Below are 20133 nucleotides of genomic sequence, written 5' to 3'. Positions count from 1 at the left end.
GCTTGGTTCACTTACATCCATAAATTTAAACATATTTATATGAATGGAATGCTAGGGTTTGGACCCAAGAAAGTTGGCAATATAATGGGAATTTCGAGAAATTTGGAAAATAAATTAAGGCAATCAGTATGTTTTTCTTTTCTATGTAAAAATGCATATTATAAAAAAGACTAGGCGTAAATGCACTTTTAGTCCCTATATTTTGACGTTTTTCCATTTTAGTCCCTACATTTTATTTTTTTCACTTTTAGTCCCTAAAACCAATTTACGCATTCCATTTTAGTCCTTTCCGTCAGTCAACCGACGGAAATAGTTGAGGTGGCAGTTGGAGTAATTAAAATATTATAAAAATGCCACATCACCATAACACATCAGCATATAAATTAAAAAAATTAATTCATTAATTTTAACAAAATTAAAAAACATAAAAACAAAATTTAAAACATAAAAATCAAACCCAAACCCAGAAAATCATACCCAAGAACACGAATTCAGAATTAAAAACAATAAAATCAAATGCCTATGAACACGAGAACACAAACCCAGAAAATGAAACGCAAGAACAAAACCCAGTTTATTTCAAACAATCAAACTCAAAATCAACCCAGAAACATAAAAAAAAACCAAGCCAAACTCAGCTCATTGAATCAAACCCAGCCAAACCTCAAACTCAAACTCAAAATCTCAAACCCAGAAAAACCCAGCCAAACTCAGCTCATTGAATCAAACTCGGCTCTTTGATTTTTTTTTTTTTTTTTTTCTGGTTTCATTTTTTGGGTTTGGGTATTTGATTTTCGGGTTTGATTTTCAACCGAGCTTGAAAATTGCTGGCGTCAAAGGCTGATCTCCACGCCCCAAATGCCGATCTTCAAACAACCAAACCCCAAACACCAATCTCGACACCATCCAACCAAACCCAGAAACTGCCACCACCACCGCCACACAACCCACCTCTACCATATGATCCACACATCCTAAAACTTCCACCACACGACCCACACATCCCATAACCTCCACAACCTATCGATCTCCACCATGTCGACGCTGATCTGCACGGCCCATAGAAACCCCAAACGCCGATCTTCAAACAACCAAACCCCAAACACTAATCTCGACACCATCTGCTGATCTGTAATGAGAGAGAGAAGGAAGAGAGGGAAGAGAAATAATAAGAGAGTGGGTGGTGGCTTGCAGTGGACTGGACAGTGGGTTCGGCCATGGGTGGCTCTAGTGATGGTGTTCATGACCATGGGTTTTACCCTTGAAGAGAATGGGTTTGAAGAGAAGAGAGAGCAACATGAGAGAGAGAGAGAGAGAGAGAGAGAGAGAGAGAGAGAGAGAGAGAGAGAGAGGAGAGTCGATCTTCAAACAACCAAACCCCAAACACCAATCTCGACACCATCCGCTGATCTGTAATGAGAGAGAGAAGGAAGAGAGGGAAGAGAAATAATAAGAGAGTGGGTAGTGGCTTGCAGTGGACTGGACAGTGGGTCCGGCCATGGATGGCTCTAGTGATGGTGTTCATGACCATGGGTTTTAGCCTTGAAGAGAATGGGTTTGAAGAGAAGAGAGAGCAACATGAGAGAGAGAGAGAGAGGAGATGAGAGAATGAAGAGAGAGAAATGGGTTTAATTCAAATCTGATCTGGATTTTTTGTGTGTTTGATTCAAATCTGATGTATTTTTATGTTTTTTTTTATTTGATTTGGTATTTTTATGTTTTAAATTTTGTTTTTATGTTTTTTAATTTTGTTAAAATTAATAAATTAATTTTTTTAATTTATATGCTGATGTGTTATGGTGATGTGGCATTTTTTATAATATTTTAATTACTCCAGCTGCCACCTCAGCTATTTCCGTCGGTTGACTGACAGAAAGGACTAAAATGGAACGCATAAATTGGTTTTAGGGACTAAAAGTGGAAAAAATAAAATGTAGGGACTAAAATGGAAAAACGTCAAAATATAGGGACTAAAAGTGCATTTACGCCAAAAGACTATTAGTAAATATATAGCAATAAATAAATTCACCATCAGTTTACATTTCTTTCTTATATCTTCCATGCTTACAAATTTTCTAAAAGATAAAAGATCAATAGCAATATCATCAATCAAATGTTTAAATTTCAAATTTTTGTAATCTAAAGTTATGGTGGTCAACAGCAAAGGCTACAGTCAATGGCAACTTCGGGAATATTTTCTAGGGTGGTCATTAAAATATTGAAATTATACAAAATTTAATAAAGAAAAATTTATATATTGACCAAAAAAAAAAAAAAAAGAAAAAAAACACACACACACAAATACATAAAGGCTTGCAATTTTCTTTTACAAATTTTCTTGTTTTGAAGTCTTTGCATGATAGTCTTGTTATCAATGTTGCAAGTTACATCATTTTCAAAATTTTAGTTAGATAAAAAATTTCTTGGGCTTTTTCTTTTTGTTTGTAAGGACCTAATATATATTGTTAAGCGGACCAAAATTTAAGGACAAAGTTTGAGTACAAACTTAGTTGTAAAGCTACAATTCTCACTAAATAAATTAACATGATTCCAGCCAAAAAAAAAAAAAATTAACATGATTACATATTTTTGAAAATCTAATGTCAGTGCTTTCATCTGCTGGCCAATAAGTGTGACAATAGCCCTAGGTGAGCTACACCGGTAGTTTGAAAAATGCTGATATAGGGTCCCGATAGTTTCAAGCAAGCTATCTTGGTGGTTTGAAAGTGCCACTATATGTTATTTTGTTTTGTTTTTGAATACATGCTTTAGTAGCTATTTAAAAGCACCGCTATTGACCATAATCCTAAAACATTTGTTAGAGAAGTCATTGACTCATTGGTTACTGGATGAGGGTATATCTTTTACCTTTAAAAAGTTCAGATCAAATAGGGGAATACTGTTATAGATAATATAGATTATTCTTCCAAAATATCAAAATATTAAAACAAATAATAACTCTATCATTCATTTAAATTTCAATATTTTTTTGTACTTTAAAATTACACAAAAAAATGAATTTATTTGATTGAGTGGTAAATAATCTGCGTACGCATAAAAATTTAATATGCTTGTTCTGAATAGAAGAAAATTTGATGAATTTTGTCAAAAGTCCTGTAACTTAACTAACTTTTTTGTTTTTGCTGAAAAAGAAAATAAGACCATTTTCTTTAGTCTTCTTTCTTCCTTCTTAACATGTGATAAAATGATTTGAAGCGGTAATTTATCCCGATTGATAACCAAATTGAAAAAAAAATATTTTTAATATGATTAATAACAGAATGAGAACATAATAAAAGTAATTTATATTTTCATACTTGGACCCAATTTATTCAATGAATAGGTATTATTATTATTAAACATCTCTCTTAAAATTGCTAAGCATTGAGTGCCTGTTTTTTTTTGGTCCAACACCCTCCCCACCATTTGAGTCTTCAACCATAGAGCCGTGTGGTGTAATGATTCACCATCAGTGATGTGCACCTGATTGGTGGGTGCTGCCGTTGCTAAACTAGCACTAATGGGGTGAGAAATTCCCATATCAGTTAGTGCCGTGTGGGACTTGAATTCCCCACAATTTGTGTGCAAGTGCATTGCGGGAGTTGCGGTTTCAGATCCTTCATTAATGGGTACACTGTGCGATTTAATGGGATGAGATATTCCCATATCAGTTAGTGCGGTTTCACTTTTCAGAGCCAACATTGAGTGCTATTTTGCAAAATAATGACCACTTTTATCAATTCATTATATTTTTATTAAAAGACAGAAGAATGCAGTAAAGAAATGTAATTAAATGTAATTCTAAAGATTCAAAATTTTACAGAACATGAACATCTCAAATTACTAGATTTTATTTTGAAGTTAAATTTTATTTTCTAAATCTAACAAAATTAAGAGTTTCATATCATTTAAAAACAGAAAGAAAAGGGACCTAGATGAGCAATTTGCTTTTTAGTGAATCCCCCATTTTCAAATGCACCGGGTCTAACTTATTATTGTTGGAAGCTATTAATTGCAAGTGAAGTCTATTGAATCAAGTAAAGTTGAAGTTTCTGTAGATAAAGACTCGGGGCAACATCGAGATGGACACGTCTTTGGGTGGAGGATTCCAAAATAGACTTTGGGTTGCTTTACTGAAAGCAAGTGGGTGGAAGTGATACGTGAATTAAGGGCAACGAGGACTGGTTTTCTGGGATTGAGATGATGCAATTGTTCTCAATGGTTGAGATTGAGAGTTAAGAAAAGTAACTTTTAATCTCAACCGTTAAATAAAATAAGTGAGAATTGTAAAATCTCTTTGTGAGGGAAATACAGAGTAACCTAGGTATTGCACCGAATCTAAATCTGGTCTTCTGCCATAAGTCCTTTCCTTTTGTCGTCATGATGGATATACTCTATACAAATAATACAGTAGTTGAAAGTTGCCTTAGGCTTGTTATGAAAATTTCAAACATGCAAGTAGTCCACGAATATAATAGACTTATATATAGGGTATATTATACCCTTTTTGTGGTTGGATCTTGTCGCAATTTAGTTTACAAACTTTCAATTGTTATATTTGTCCCATATAATGTAAATTAAAACGAAACCATTAATTCCGTTTAAATTAACAAATTTTGTAGTTTTTAGACTAATAAATTACTCATTTCTAGTTTGATAACAATGGAGAGCTACGCATTCCATTTGATTTTGTTATGCTTGGTACGAGTAATATATTGACTCAATCAACTCAATTAAGATTAAAAGGCCCATGTTTAATACACCTTTGTTCTAATATGCAAAGTTGGAATCCATAGACCCAAAGCAATTCAAGTCTTCAAATCATCATGAAAATAGACCTACTTCACGATAAAATTCACTCCCTATTTCTTCTCATAACATTTAAAATTTTAAATGATGGTGCTTCTTAGTTCTTAACAGTTAACACAACGCACATTAGATTAGCCTTTACCCATCCCAAAATGTTTCTAGGCATGGAGTAAATTGCTTGTTTGTTTTCATTTTAAAAATATTTCAATGAGAGGGACGGTTAAACCCTAGCTAGACACATCAAGAAATACGGTGTAAACTCTTAATTAGTTAATACATAATATTACATAATTTTATAATTTTTTTTATTGAATGCTTTTTTTTAGATGCTTTTTTCTTTTTTATAATATTATGCTTAGAAAATATATTGGATAAAAAAATAATAAATATCACAATTAAAAATGTTTAAATTTAAATTTTTCTATTTTAATATTATACACAAGATTGTGTTATGGATGGTAGTACATAACATCTTATTGATAGGTAATTTGGCACGTTTATTAAGAATAAACATACCCTATAATTCAATTATTGGATTTTCTAAATTAATCTAAATTAATCCAATTATTGTAGCTTAAGATTACGCATAAAATATACGCTTATAGATCATATAATAATAATACTCGGTTGACACAAAATTTGACATGTGTATTAAGAGTGTAAAGAACATGTAATTCAATTGCTAGATTTTGAAAATAGGTAGTAATGTTTGTAGAACTACTTCACGATAAAATTCACTCCTTGTTTCATCTCATGCCATTTAAAATTTAAAATGATGGTGCTACTTAGTACTTAACAGTTAACACCATGCACATTAGATTAGCTTTTACCCATCCCAAAATGTTTCTAGGCATGGAGTAAAGGCACCTTAGGAAGCGTTATCGATCAACTTTGATTTCTATTTAACACCTTTGGTCGTCTTCTCTAAGGATTTTTTCTACAACTTTATGTGCTACCATTTATTAATTATCTTCTATTATTAAAATTATGCTTGCTTCAAGCTTGAAAGAGTTTAATCTATTGGTAATGTATATGCAATAGGTGAAATTTGTCCCTACATCATACATTCCCATAATCAATTCAAACGAACCACGACCAAAAAAAAAAAAAAAAAACATGAGCAATTTGCCATCCAGTCATGAGTTGCCCATTTTAAAATGCATTGGGACCAATTTATTATTGTGGGAACTTGGAAGCTGTTGCAACTTGCAAGTGAAGTCTATCAATTCAAACATGGTGCAACATCGAGATGGATTGGTCTTCCTGGTCTCATCATTCTTCTTTGCTTAGCCATCGTAAGTTACAAGTTACAACGACTTAGACTTGGAATGGGCCAAATGGCTAAGAAGTCAAGATTGCATAGCTTGCTTCCACTAGTGACCAACAAACATGAGTGCGGAATTTTGGTATTGAAAACAAAGCACCATTAATAACAAGGACTAAAACACGAGGATGGATTAAGTTCCACTACACTCTTTGTTTGTTGTGAGTTCGAGTTAGCTTAATTGCTAAAAATTCCTATAATTGAATAAAAAAATCTAGGGTTCGAATCTCCTTCAAAAACAAAAATTAATGGGTGTTTTAGCTTTGTGATAAGATTAATTTCAAGAAGTGGTTATTGGTTGAAATCCCCTATTTATCAAAAATAAAATAAAAAATTTGTTTGTTTGTTTTCTTTTAAAAATATTTCAATGAGAGGGACGGTTAAACCTAAGCTAGACACATCCAAAGATACGGTGTAAACTCTTAATTAGTTAATACTTAATATTACATAATTTTATAATTTTTTTATTCAATGCTTTTTTTTAGATTCTTTTTTTTTTTTATAATATTATGCTTACAAAATATATTGGATTAAGAAATAATAAATATCTCATTTAAAATTGTTTAAATTTCAATTTTTTATTTTAATATTATACACAAGATTTTGTTACGGATGGTAGTACATAACATCTTATTGATAAGTAATTTGGTATGTATATTAAGAATAAAATACCCTATAATCCAATTATTGGATTTTTTAAATTAATCTAAATAAATCCAATTATTGTAGCTTAAGATTATGCATCAAATATATGCTTATAGATCATATAATAATAATATTTGATTGACACAAAATTTGACATGTGTATTAAGAGTGTAAAGAACATGTAATTCAATTGTTAGATTTTCAAAATATGTAGTAATGTTTATAGACCTACTTCGTGATAAAATTCACTCCTTGTTTCTTCTCATGCCATTTAAAATTTAAAATGATGGTGCTCTTAGTTCTTAACAGTTAACACACACACATTAGATTAGCATTTACCATCCCAAAATGCTTCTCGGCATGGAGGAAAGGCACCTTAGGAAACGTTATCAATCTAGTTTGATTTCTATTTAACACCTTGTGTCTTTTCTAAGGATTTTTTCTACAACTTTATGTGCTACCATTTATTAATTCTCTTCCTATGATTAAAATTATGCATGCATCATACATTCCCATGATCAATTCAAACGAACCACGACCACAAAAAAAAAGTACCCGAGCAATTTGCTATCCAGTCATGAGTCCCCATTTTCAAATGCATTGGGCCAATTTGTTATTGTTGGAACCTGGAAGTGTTGCAACTTGCAAGTGAAGTCTGTCGATTCAGACATGGTCCAACATCGAGATGGATTGGTCTTCCTGGTCTCGTCATTCTTCTTTGCTTAGCCATCGTAAGTTACAAGTTACAACGACTTAGACTTGGAATGGGCCAAATGGCTAAGAAGTCAAGATTGCATAGCTTGCTTCCACTAGTGACCAATCAAACATGAGTGCAGAATTTTGGTATTGAAAACATAGCACCATTAATAACAAGGACTAAAACATGAGGATGGATTAAGTTCCACTACACTCTTTGTTTGTGGTGAGTTCGAGTTAGCTTAATTGCTAAAAATTCCTATAATCGAATAAAAAAATCTATGGTTTGAATCTCCTTCAAAAGCAAAAATTAATGGGTGTTTTAGCTTTATGATAAGATTAATTTCAAGAAGTGGTTATTGGTTCAAATCCCCTATTTATCAAAAAAAAAAAAAATTTGTTTGTTTGTTTTCTTTTTAAAAATATTTCAATGAGAGGGACAGTTAAACCCAAGCTAGACACATCCATAGATACGGTGTAAACTCTTAATTAGTTAATACTTAATATTACATAATTTTATAATTTTTTTTATTCAATGCTTTTTTTTAGATTCATTTTTCTCTTTTATAATATTATGCTTACAAAATATATTGGATTAAGAAATAATAAATATCTCATTCAAAATTGTTTAAATTTCAATTTTTTATTTTCATATTAAACACAAGATTGTGTTACGGATGGTAGTACATAACATCTTATTGATAAGTAATTTGGTATGTATATTAAGAATAAAATACCCTATAATCCAATTATTGGATTTTTTTAAATTAATATAAATTAATCCAATTATTGTAGCTTAAGATTATGCATCAAATATATGCTTATAGATCATATAATAATAATATTCTATTGACACAAAATTTGACATGTGTATTAAGAGTGTAAAGAGCATGTAATTCAATGGTTAGATTTTCAAAATATGTAGTAATGTTTATAGACCTACTTCGTGATAAAATTCACTCCTTGTTTCTTCTCATGCCATTTAAAATTTAAAATGATGGTGCTCCTTAGTTCTTAATAGTTAACACCACACACATTAGATTAGCATTTACCCATCCCAAAATGCTTCTTGGCATGGCGGAAAGGAACCTTAGGAAACGTTATCAATCTAGTTTGATTTCTATTTAACACCTTTGGTCGTCTTCTCCAAAGATTTTTTCTACAACTTTATGTGCTACCATTTATTAATTCTCTTCCATGATTAAAATTATGCATGCATCATACATTCCCATGATCAATTCAAACGAACCACGACCACAAAAAAAAAAAAAAAAGTACACGAGCAATTTGCTATCCAGTCATGAGTCACCCATTTTCAAATGCATTGGGGCCAATTTGTTATTGTTGGAACCTGGAAGTCGTTGCAACTTGCAAGTGAAGTCTGTCGATTCAGACATGGTGCAACATCAAGATGCATTGGTCTTCCTGGTCTCATCATTCTTCTTTGCTTAGCCATCATAAGTTACAAGTTACAACGACTTAGACTTGGAATGGGCCAAATGGCTAAGAAGTCAAGATTGCATAGCTTGCTTCCACTAGTGACCAATCAAACATGAGTGCGGAATTTTGGTATTGAAAACATAGCTCCGTTAATAACAAGGACTAAAACACGAGGATGGATTAAGTTCCACTACACTCTTTGTTTGTTGTGAGTTCGAGTTAGCTTAATTGCTAAAAATTCCTATAATCGAATAAAAAAATCTATGGTTCGAATCTCCGTCAAAAGCAAAAATTAATGGGTGTTTTAGCTTTATGATAAGATTAATTTGAAGAAGTGGTTATTGGTTGAAATCCCCTATTTATCAAAAAAAAAAAAAAAGTTGTTTGTTTGTTTTCTTTTTGAAAATATTTCAATGAGAGGGACGGTTAAACCCAAGCTAGACACATCCATAGATACGGTGTAAACTCTTAATTAGTTAATGCTTAATATTACATAATTTTATAACTTTTTTTATTCAATGCTTTTTGTTAGATTCGTTTTTCCTTTTTATAATATTATGCTTACAAAATATATTGGATTAAGAAATAATAAATATCTCATTTAAAATTGTTTAAATTTCAATTTTTTATTTTAATATTATACACAAGATTGTGTTATTGATGGTAGTACATAACATCTTATTGATAAGTAATTTGGTATGTATATTAACAATAAAAGACCCTATGATTCAATTATTGGATTTTCTAAATTAATCTAAATTAATCCAATTATTGTAGCTTAAGATTATGCATCAAATATATGCTTATAGATCATATAATAATAATATTCGATTGACACAAAATTTGACATGTTTATTAAGAGTGTAAAGAACAGTAAAAACTTAGAGAAGACGACCAAAGGTGTTAAATAAAAACTTAGTCCCAATCGATGTACATTCTTCATGTAACTTAAACTTTGTTCCATTGAAAAAATAACTTTTTATTTTTTTATTTTTACCATCTATTTTATTATTCAAATGTAATTATATATGCGTGTGTGTTTCTAATGAAAAGCATAACAAAATATAAAAGACATTAGTATATATGTTGCTTGATTGATGTAATAAAATTTAATTTCATATAACCTCTTATAGTTTTTTTTTTTTTTCCTTTTTTACTGCTTGTTCACTCAGAAGACAAATGTTTTTTAACAATATAGTATCCATTGATATAAGTAGAAGACTAATAATTTAGCAAAAAAAACAGAAACAAAATTAATTTATATTTATTTCTTAAACAAAAATATTCTCTAATAAACAATATCCTGCGTATTCTAATTTCCAATAATTCAGGTGAAAAAAAAAAAAAAGTTAATAGACAATCCGCATGCTTATAAATAAGCATCTATAACAACGATCCTTGTAAGGAGATAAGGGAAAATGGCCAACATGAATACCACCTTTGTACTTCTTCTTAATCTTCTTTACCTTCTTTTGATAACAGAATCTATTTCACTTGAAGCTGTACCATCCAATTCCATTGCTGTAAATGCCAACGTGAGTTGCATTGAGATAGAGAGAGTAGCCCTTCAAAAATTCAGAAAATGTCTTAAGGATCCATTCAATAGGCTTTCTTCTTGGGTGGGTCAAGATTGTTGCAATTGGGAAGGCATAGGTTGTAGCAATCAAACGAGCAACGTAGTAAAGCTTGATCTTGGAAGCTCAAATCTATGCGGTTTTGAAGGAGGAAGCCAATATACTCCTGATCAGCCTAGTTGTTTGAGTGGTAAGTTAGATCCTTCTTTACAAAATCTGAAATATTTGAGTTACTTAAACCTAAGCAACATCAATTTCCAAGGAGTATCATTCCCATATTTCCTTGGTTCTCTCAAGAAGTTGACATTCCTTGACCTTTCCTTTACAATGTTTTCTGGAGTAGTGTCTCCCAGTCTTGGAAATTTAACAAATTTGAGCTATCTTAATCTCATTCCATCTCCCTTTTCTGACAGAACTCTTTCAGTTTCAAATATATATTGGCTCACCAATCTCTCTTCTTTACAATACTTGAATTTGCAAAACATAGACCTTAGCAAAGCAGAAACTCATTGGCTGCAAGTTGTTAATATGCTTCCTTCACTATCAGAGTTGTATTTGTCAAGTTGTGGTCTTCATCATCTCCCTCAAACTCTTCCATTTGTGAATTTTACGTCCCTTTCGGTCCTTGATCTCTCAAATAATGGCTTCAACTCTTCTTCTATTCCCCCATGGTTGTTTAATCTTACTGCCCTCATTAATCTCAGGATCAATTTATGTGACCTAAAAGGCTCCATCCCTAACATAGCAAGGGCTAGCCTATGCAATTTGAAGAATTTAGATATGTCGTTCAATTTTAATATCAGTGGCCCAATAACTGAATTTATCCAAGCATTATCCGGATGTGGCAACCATAGACTAGAACAAGTAAATTTGGGATCAAACCAACTTAGTGGTGTTTTGCCTCATTCCTTGGGGTATTTTACACATTTAAGAGAGCTCCATCTCACCAACAACTCATTCTCAGGCCCAATTCCATCAATTATACAACATTTATCACGTTTGGAGATACTAGATCTCTCTTACAACTTGATGAATGGAACCATCCCAGTATTTATTGGACAACTTATTGAGTTGAGCACTTTGGATCTCTTCAGTAATTCTTGGGAAGGTACCATGACTGAAACTCATTTCCTAAATCTCAAAAAACTAACTTGGTTTTCCTTGTCATCAACTAGGAAATCCTTAGTTCTCAATGTGACACATGATTGGACTCCCCCTTTTAGTCTCCAAAATGTCCTAATCAAAGACTGCCAATTGGGTCCTGCATTCCCGGCATGGCTCAAAACTCAGAAGAATCTTCTTGGGATCTCCCTTGTAAACTCTTCAATTTCAGCTAAAATACCAAATTGGTTGTGGAATTTGTCTTCATTGCTTTTGCATTTAGATCTTTCTCATAACCAATTAAAGGGAGACCTTCCTAAGTCATCATCTATTGTGTGGGTAGATCTAAGTCACAACAATTTAACTGGTTCACTCCCACTGTGGCCTAGTGTGTCATATCTCTCATTGAGGAAAAATCTTCTTTCTGGACCATTACCAGTAAACATCTTCCAACGTATGAAAAATTTGGTCACCCTAGATCTTGCGGGAAACTTTCTAAATGGTAGTATCCCCTCATTGACCATTGGGCCGACGGGTTTGTGGTTTGTTGATTTATCGAACAATCTTTTATCTGGAAACATCCCCAAGCATTGGATGAGTATGCAAACTTTAGAGGCCATTGATCTGTCGCAAAACAATCTATTGGGTAACATCCCAACCTCATTGTGCTCACTACCTTCTCTTAATTGGCTGCAACTAAGCTACAACAATTTTTCTGGAGATCTCTTTTCCACCTCGCAAAACTGCTCGAGCTTATATTCACTTGATGTTGGAGGTAATAGATTCTCAGGGACTTTGCCAAAATGGATTGGAAAAAGGCTACCTTCAATATCAGAATTGTGCCTACGAGGAAACATGCTCTCAGGACCCATTTTGGAACAATTGTGTTTTCTCACTCGTCTACATGTTTTGGACTTTGCACATAATAATTTTTCAGGATCTATCCCTACTTGTTTGGGCAATTTGGCTGGTTTGAAATCTTTGGTCGAATATTCTACATCACCAATCCGAAGTCTCCTTCTCCCACTAACCTACTCGGAGCATATGGATTTGACTGCAAAGGGTGCCCAACGTGAATATTACAGCCAAATTTTCTTGATGAATAGTATAGATCTTTCAAGAAACAATCTAACCGGAGAGATTCCAGAAGCACTAACAAAGCTCTCATTACTATTTACCTTAAATTTGTCATGGAATCAATTGACCGGAAAGATACCAGAGAATATAGGAGTATTGCATGGTTTAGAAACTCTTGACCTCTCATGCAACCATCTTTCAGGTCCCATTCCTCCAAGTATGTCTTCTTTGACTTTTTTAAGTCATTTGAACTTGTCATATAACAACTTGTCTGGACCTATTCCATCAGCCAACCAATTTCAAACCTTCATTGATCCGTCCATTTATGAGGGTAACCCAAAACTTTGTGGGCCTCCATTGATAACAAATTGCTCATTATTGCCAAGTGATGGGGATACAGAAGCTGTAGATGAAGATGAAGACAGTGAGGAATTCAGGTCTGAAAAGTTATGGTTCTATGTAAGTGTTGTATTGGGGTTCATTGTGGGATTTTGGATTGTTTGTGGTAGTTTGGTGATAAAGAAGTCTTGGAGACATGCTTACTTCAATTTTGTTGATGAAAAGAAAGATAGGCTTTTTGTGGCTATCAAAGTTAATATGGCTCGTTTGCAAGGGAAGATTGAAGCATAGAGACACAAAGATTGAAGGTAATTAAAAAAAGAAATCACTTTGTAGCTTCTTTTTTGTGACTTCATTTCTTCTTTTTAATTTCTCTTCATTATTTATCGGTGCAGTTGTGCTTCATTATCATGTGGAAGTCCTAGTACTTGCAGATCTTATGATTTACAGCATGTGTTTCTTTAGTTCATGCACGTGGAGAAGTACTCTGTTAGAGATCAAGTTATGTTAGTTTGTTTGTTGTAACATAAATAGTTGTGTAGTTGTATCAATGGAAAAGCTCAGGCGTGGTATTTTGATTAGTATAAACAGATAGCTCACTATAATTAATGAAGAGTAATTAGTTGTATAATTTTTCTCAGTTTGATCCAATATTGCGAGTTTCTTCTCTTCTCCTCTCTCTCTCTCTCTCTCTCTCTCCTCACTTGAACATTGATAAACATGAAAAATAAATCAATCTTTCAAACACAAGATGAATCTTACATGTTTGATTGTACTTCTATAATATTTTTTGAGCATTCACTTGCGGCCAGCTATATTGTAATGGAAAATAATAAAGTCATAAACTATTTTATAAATTTGTTTACAATTTGCTGATGTGATACATGGTTATTAGTATGTAAAAAAGTGATGTTGATAATGGGCACAAATAAAAACTATTAATAATTTATCATATTAACAGATTATAAAAATATTATAAAACACTAGCGGAGCCAGGGGGGGGGAGGGGGGCAGGTGACTCCTAAAATTTTCTAACATTAGTAGTCTAAAGTAATTACTTATTGACATAGAGGAAAAAAAGGACTTCTACTTGGTTTAAAGTGACTCTAACATAGGAAAAAGAAAGGAAAAAAAAGTTCTCAAACACCAAACCATGCTTTTGTCTTGTCCTATGTGAAGCTTGCAGCTATTTCACTATTTTTTATTTTATATCATTATTTACACTATTTTCACTATTTATGATACCTTTCACAGCATTTTATCTTTCAATAATACTAGAGATATTACAAGTTTTACTACTTATGTCTTACAAATTAGCATGTCACCAATTACAAAAAATAATTTCAAACATTTATTCATTATATTTTTTAAGTAACACTAATCACATTTTTACTCCATCAGTTTGTAAAGTTTTTAGTAGCTATGAATTGGTTATTTTTGTTTATTTATTTTAATAATATGAAATATATTCATATTTTCTTACAATTGTTTATTTATTTTGTTATTATTGTTGATTAATGTTTTTAAAATGAATTTCACTTTTAATATCTTCTTTTAATTTTACCCCCTCCAGACTAAAAGCCTGGTTCCGCCACTATTATAAAATAGTTTGTTATAACTGCAACATTATTCTTTTGTCATGGACTATAATAAACATTACGGTGAAGAGGGACGAAGCTACAATAGTTTGTAGCAATTGTACATACTACACACTATACAGATGATTTTTTAAATATAATATCTATACGACTATTTAAGGGGTTTCTCTGGTTTGGATTTTTTTTTGTTCAAAAATACCCCTACACCCTTATGTTTAAGTAGAGAAAAAACTAAATGACAATCTGGTAAAAATACAACTTTAACTCCCACTAAAATATTGCCTAAAAAATAGGGTCACTCTGCTGTTAGATTTTCAAAATAGTAAACAAAAAAAAAATATATATATATATATATTAATAAAAATTATGACTCTATTGTCTTTACTCAAAAAAAAAATTATGACACTATAAATAAAAAAAAAAAAAAAAAAAGTCTCAATGCACGCATGAATAGTTAGTTAATAATTAACTTATGCCTTTGCTACTATTTACTAGTATAACTTTTTTATTATTTATTATTATTGACTTCAAAACTCAAAATAATAATAATAATAATAATAATTATTATTATTATTATTATTATTATTATTATTATTATTAACGCGTGTTCCAATTAGTTTAGTTGGTAAAATCTCATGTCATCGAATAAGATTCAAAATATGAACTCTATTTATATTAAAAACTGATTAGTGTCTTAACATAATGATAAGAGGAATAATCATGAAATGAATCTCATAAATTAGAAATAATAAAATCTCAAATAAAAAAGAAAAATATTTACTTACTATTATTATTTTTTTGATAATGGTAATAATTAACAGCTGAAGTATAATTATTTGTGAGATTGCTACAAGATTTTTCTCCCTAGGCTAGCTGGCTGGACAATTGGAGGATTACAAAATAGACTTTTGCCTTGTTGAAAGCTAGCTGGTGGAAGTGATGGGTGTCTAATAAATGACTCTAATCTAATGACTTAACAAGGAGTCAGTACAGATCTTTTGCCGTGATTTACTGTGATGGAATAGGAATTTGGTTCCAATTTGGTTTTCTATGTAACACCTTTGGTTGTCTTCTATCTAAGGATATTTCCTACAACTTTCTGTCCTAGGATTTATTAATTCTCCTCTGTGGTTAAAATTATGTATCAAACTTTCAAAATTTAATATGTAATTTTTTAATAAAAAAAATGTCATATCATTTAAAAAATGTTAAGTCATTATTTCGTTAACCACTTCAACAATACTACTAATGGAAGTTAACCGAAGGATTTAAACGGCTTATTTTGAAAATTTGAAGGACCAATTGTGCTCACTTAAAACTTGAGAAACCAATTATGCATACATGATAAACTTCAGGAACTAATAGTATAATTTCGCCATATTAATTTAATTCTCCTTTGTATTTAAAATTATGCATAAAGCTTTAAAAATTTTAATTTGTTGTTGTGAGTGAATACCCAGTGGGCGAAATTTGTCTCTATATCATACTTTACCATAATCAATTCAAACTTGGCAGTAAACAAAAACAAAAATAAAAGAGGCCTATTGACTTGGGACCGCATCGAGTAGGACAGGTCTTCTTGGTCCCATCATTTTTATTTTCTAGCCATGCCATTACAATAACGAAGACAAGAAATGGCTTGAACCATGTTGGACTTTGAAATTTTGATTAGTACACAGTTAGACCTAGAATTATTGAATGGGTTGAGACTGGAATTCTTGCCATTTGGTCATCCTTTGGCCACGATCGTTGATACATTGTATTTCCTGTAGAAGATGATTTAACCTATTGATTGATGTGGGTAAGATAGCACATGCCTTTCTGAAGCAGTAAGGGCGTAGGAAGTCATAACGCAAACTCAAAGGGGATGCCAATAGAGGCCATTGGGCGTGCTAGTGTCAGAATTTTATAAAATGTGGCAGGTTGAAGGGAAATGGTGTTCTGATCCAGACTCATGGCAAGCCATGAGTGTCACCAAAATTTAGGAGAATTTATTTGTTAAGGCCCCAAAAACAGTGTTTTTGCTATTCATAGTAATATTTTGTTTTTCCTTAATAACTTTTAGTTTAAAAGTCAGAATAAAGTCCTACATATTTTGTGTCGACCCTTAAGGTCAGTAGTTTATGATTCTGCATTTAACTCAATTTTTTCATTTTTGTTAAATTTCAGTATTTTGTCACCTAATCACATAATCAGTGCAAATTAGGGTTTTAAACATTTTTCTCAGTATTTATATGTTTTGTAGCTGTCAGAAGTAGACCAAACCATTATCAATAAACACAAATGTTTTGTCAAAATTTCTTCTTGTGGATTCCAGTTTTTATCTCCTTGTGGATTCAGAAAAACCCCTCGTGCATTCGAGGTTTATTACTAGAAACTAACAGTTTGGTTTCTATCTTATCAAGAAAGCATCGTGTTTGTGCTTTTTTCTGGCTTCCGCGACATTAGTTGGTATCATATGTGGATGGGATTCATGTTATTGAGGACATGGGTCATGCAGTTAGAGAATGGCCAACCCCAAAGACAGTGAGTGATGTGCAAAGCTTCCATAGGCTGGTAACCTTCTATTGAAGGGTTGTTCGAGATTTCAGCAGCATAAAGGCCCCTATCACTGAGTGTCTAAAGAAGGGAAGGTTCTCATGGGGAAAGGAGGCAGAACAGAGTTTTGCCTTAATCAATGAGAAGTTGAGCACCGCTCCAGTTCTGGCATTGCCCAACTTCAATAAAGTATTTTAAGTGAAGTGTGATGCATCTGTGGTCGAAATAGGTGTTGTTCTTTCACAAGACAACAGACCAATAGCATTCTTCAGTGAGAAAGTTTATGAAGCTTGAAGTAAATGGTCAACCTATGAGCTAGAGTTCCTTGTTGTAGTACGGACTCTTAAGCATTGGGAGCACTACCTGATTTAGAAGGAGTTTGTATTATATACAAATCATTAGGCATTGAAGTACATCAACAGTCAAGTTAGCATTAACTGAATGCATGCTTGGTCGATAGGTTATATACAGCGCTTCCATTTCACATTGAAGAACAAGTCTTGTGTCATTAATAAGGTAGCAGATGCACTCAGCGGGCAAGTATCTTTGTTTACCACTCTACTTATTGAAGTTGTAGAGTTTGATTGCCTTAAGGAGCTGTATGAGAATGATGAGGATTTTTGAGATATTTGGGGTAAGTGTCAACAAACTTATACTACTGTCAATAATATGTATATCTAGGATGGTTTCCTCTTTCGAGGTAATTAATTATGCATCCCTAAAAGTTCATTGAGGGAGCAGATTATTAGAGAGTTGCATGGTGGAGGTTTAGGTGGACAAATGGGCAGAGATAAGACTATAGCACTAGTGGAAGAGTGGTATTATTGGCCACAACTCAAGAGGGATGTTGACAATCATGTGATGAAGTGTCCAATCTTCCAAATTGCTAAAGGCCAATCTTAGAATACTGATTTATACACGCCTTTGCTAGTTCCACAAACACCATTGAAGGATCTATCTATGGACTTAATACTAGGTCTTCCTTGAACCCAATGAGGTATGGATTTTGTTTTTGTTGTGGTTGACAGGTACTCGAAGATGTCCCATTTCATAGCATGCAAGAAGACTTTAAATGCTACTCGAGTGTCCAATCTGTTCTTTAAAGAAGTTGTGAATTTGCATGGAGTGCCAAAGTCCATCACCTCTGACTAGGATACCAAGTTCATCAGTCACTTTTGGTGGACCTTGTGGAAGAATTTTGACACTTCCATGAATTACAGCAAAACCAGACATCCTTATACTGATGGCCAGACATAAGTGGTTAATTGCACTTTGGGGAATTTGATCTAGTGTATCTTAGGCAAGAAGCCCAAGAAGTGGTGTCTTGCATTGTCCCAAGCAGAGTTTGCTTACAACAACTCAATCAAGAGAAGCACTGGTAAGTCTCCATTTGCCATTGTCTATTGTGTGCCCCCAAAACATGCTTTGGACTTGGTACCTTTACCTAAGCTTCCAGGAGCGAGTCAAATAGCAAAGAATTTGGCTGACCGTATTCAGGCCATACAAGAGGAAGTGAGGTAGAAACTTGAAGCTACAAATGCCAAGTACAAGGAAGCTGCTGATAAGAAGAGGCATGAGAAGATCTTTAATGTTGGGGAATTAGTGCTAGTCTATCTTAGAAAGGAGAGATTTACTGTTCGTACCTACAACGAATTAAAGGACAAGAAGTATGGGCCATTTTAGACTACTAAGAAGATCAACGACAATGCTTATGTGGTTGCTCTTCCTCTAAACATGCTTACGTGGTTGTTCTTCATATTGATGATAGTATTAAGTGTTACAAATAGGAGCAATTGAGGCATGAAATGGTGGCAGAGATCAAGAAATTAGTGCATGTTTTTTGATTGACCTTGTAGACACTATCGGTGTTGATATATTGGGCTGGGAATCAAGCTCGACGTGGTGTTTTCGATGATAACATCATAATCTTATTGAGACTTTGGAACCTATGAATACACAAGAAGTTGAAGTTACTGTAGGGGAACAGGTCGGTTTGAAGGCCCAATGGGACTTGACCCATCCAAGCATCAGGAGGCCTCGTCATTGATAGAGAGGCCCAAGCCCAAATGAATACCTTAGGTGATTTAAGCTCAGCCTTAAGGACTAAGGAGCATAACTGGCAAGGAATATGACAAGATTATTAATCGAATTTTATTACATTAACTCAGTTAGCAAATAGGATAGGTTGGCCTCAAGTCTGGTTGGAGGAAGTTATTGGCTTCCTTGAGACATTTGTAACCAATGAACTAGTTCATTAATACAGTTACTGCTATTCTATTGAATGACTTTTCTCAAATTTCAAGAGGTACTAAACCGAAGGAACAGTGAAATGTAGCAGAATGACCTTTACTATATAAAGTGGCACTAAACAGAAGATACATGGGGAAGACTAATGTCCACCAAATTATCAAAAATCAACAACAGTCTTAAGTCTTAATAATAGAGGGAAAAAAACTAAATCCCCAACTTTTACTCTCCACAAAGCAGACAATGCATCAATACATCTATTCACTTTCCTAAACCAATGTTTGTCTTCTATGTGAGGGATTCCCCTCCAAAGCCACCGGCAATAATCCACAAGAGAACTCAAACTAGGATAACTTTTAAACGCATTAGTGAGAGGAAACCACAACAATGGTACTAATCTCTTTTCAGTTTGAAATAACAAATACTAATCTCTTTTTACCTGTATCTTGAATTATTTGTATGTGATACTAATTCCATCCAATAAGTTCTTTTCGAATTGAATGCAACTCAACAACAACTGTACTGATGCTCATCCTTTCTCTAGGAAATTCCTTGGAAGAGGCAACCCCAATTTCAAGTATCAAAATCAAGCATTCTTGAATTTTGGTACTTCCTTTTTTTAATCCTCATTGTGGGTTTCATTCATTACTGTCTCCTCATCCTCTCTTTCTTGAAGAAGAATGGGATCTATAATGTGAATTATTTGTTCTGGCAAAGCTGCTTTAACAAAGTCATGAAGGTTTAA

At 32.9% G+C, this 20133-nt stretch overlaps 1 protein-coding gene across 1 annotated transcript; it reads left to right on the top strand.

Annotated features, from left to right (window-relative positions):
• The first annotated feature begins 10309 nt into the window (after positions 1-10309).
• Positions 10310-13675, top strand: LOC111983263 (receptor-like protein EIX2). Its single transcript, XM_024014932.2, has 2 exons — positions 10310-13313; positions 13401-13675. Exon 1 carries the CDS (start codon positions 10333-10335, stop codon positions 13294-13296), a length of 2964 nt encoding a protein of 987 aa, XP_023870700.2. The 5' UTR covers positions 10310-10332; the 3' UTR covers positions 13297-13313; positions 13401-13675.
• Positions 13676-20133: the final 6458 nt, after the last annotated feature.

This window comes from Quercus suber, unplaced genomic scaffold (assembly GCF_002906115.3).
Source record: "Quercus suber isolate HL8 unplaced genomic scaffold, Cork oak 2.0 scaffold_590, whole genome shotgun sequence".
NCBI classification, from domain to species: domain Eukaryota; kingdom Viridiplantae; phylum Streptophyta; class Magnoliopsida; order Fagales; family Fagaceae; genus Quercus; species Quercus suber.
This window is presented reverse-complemented; position numbering and strand designations above follow the sequence as displayed.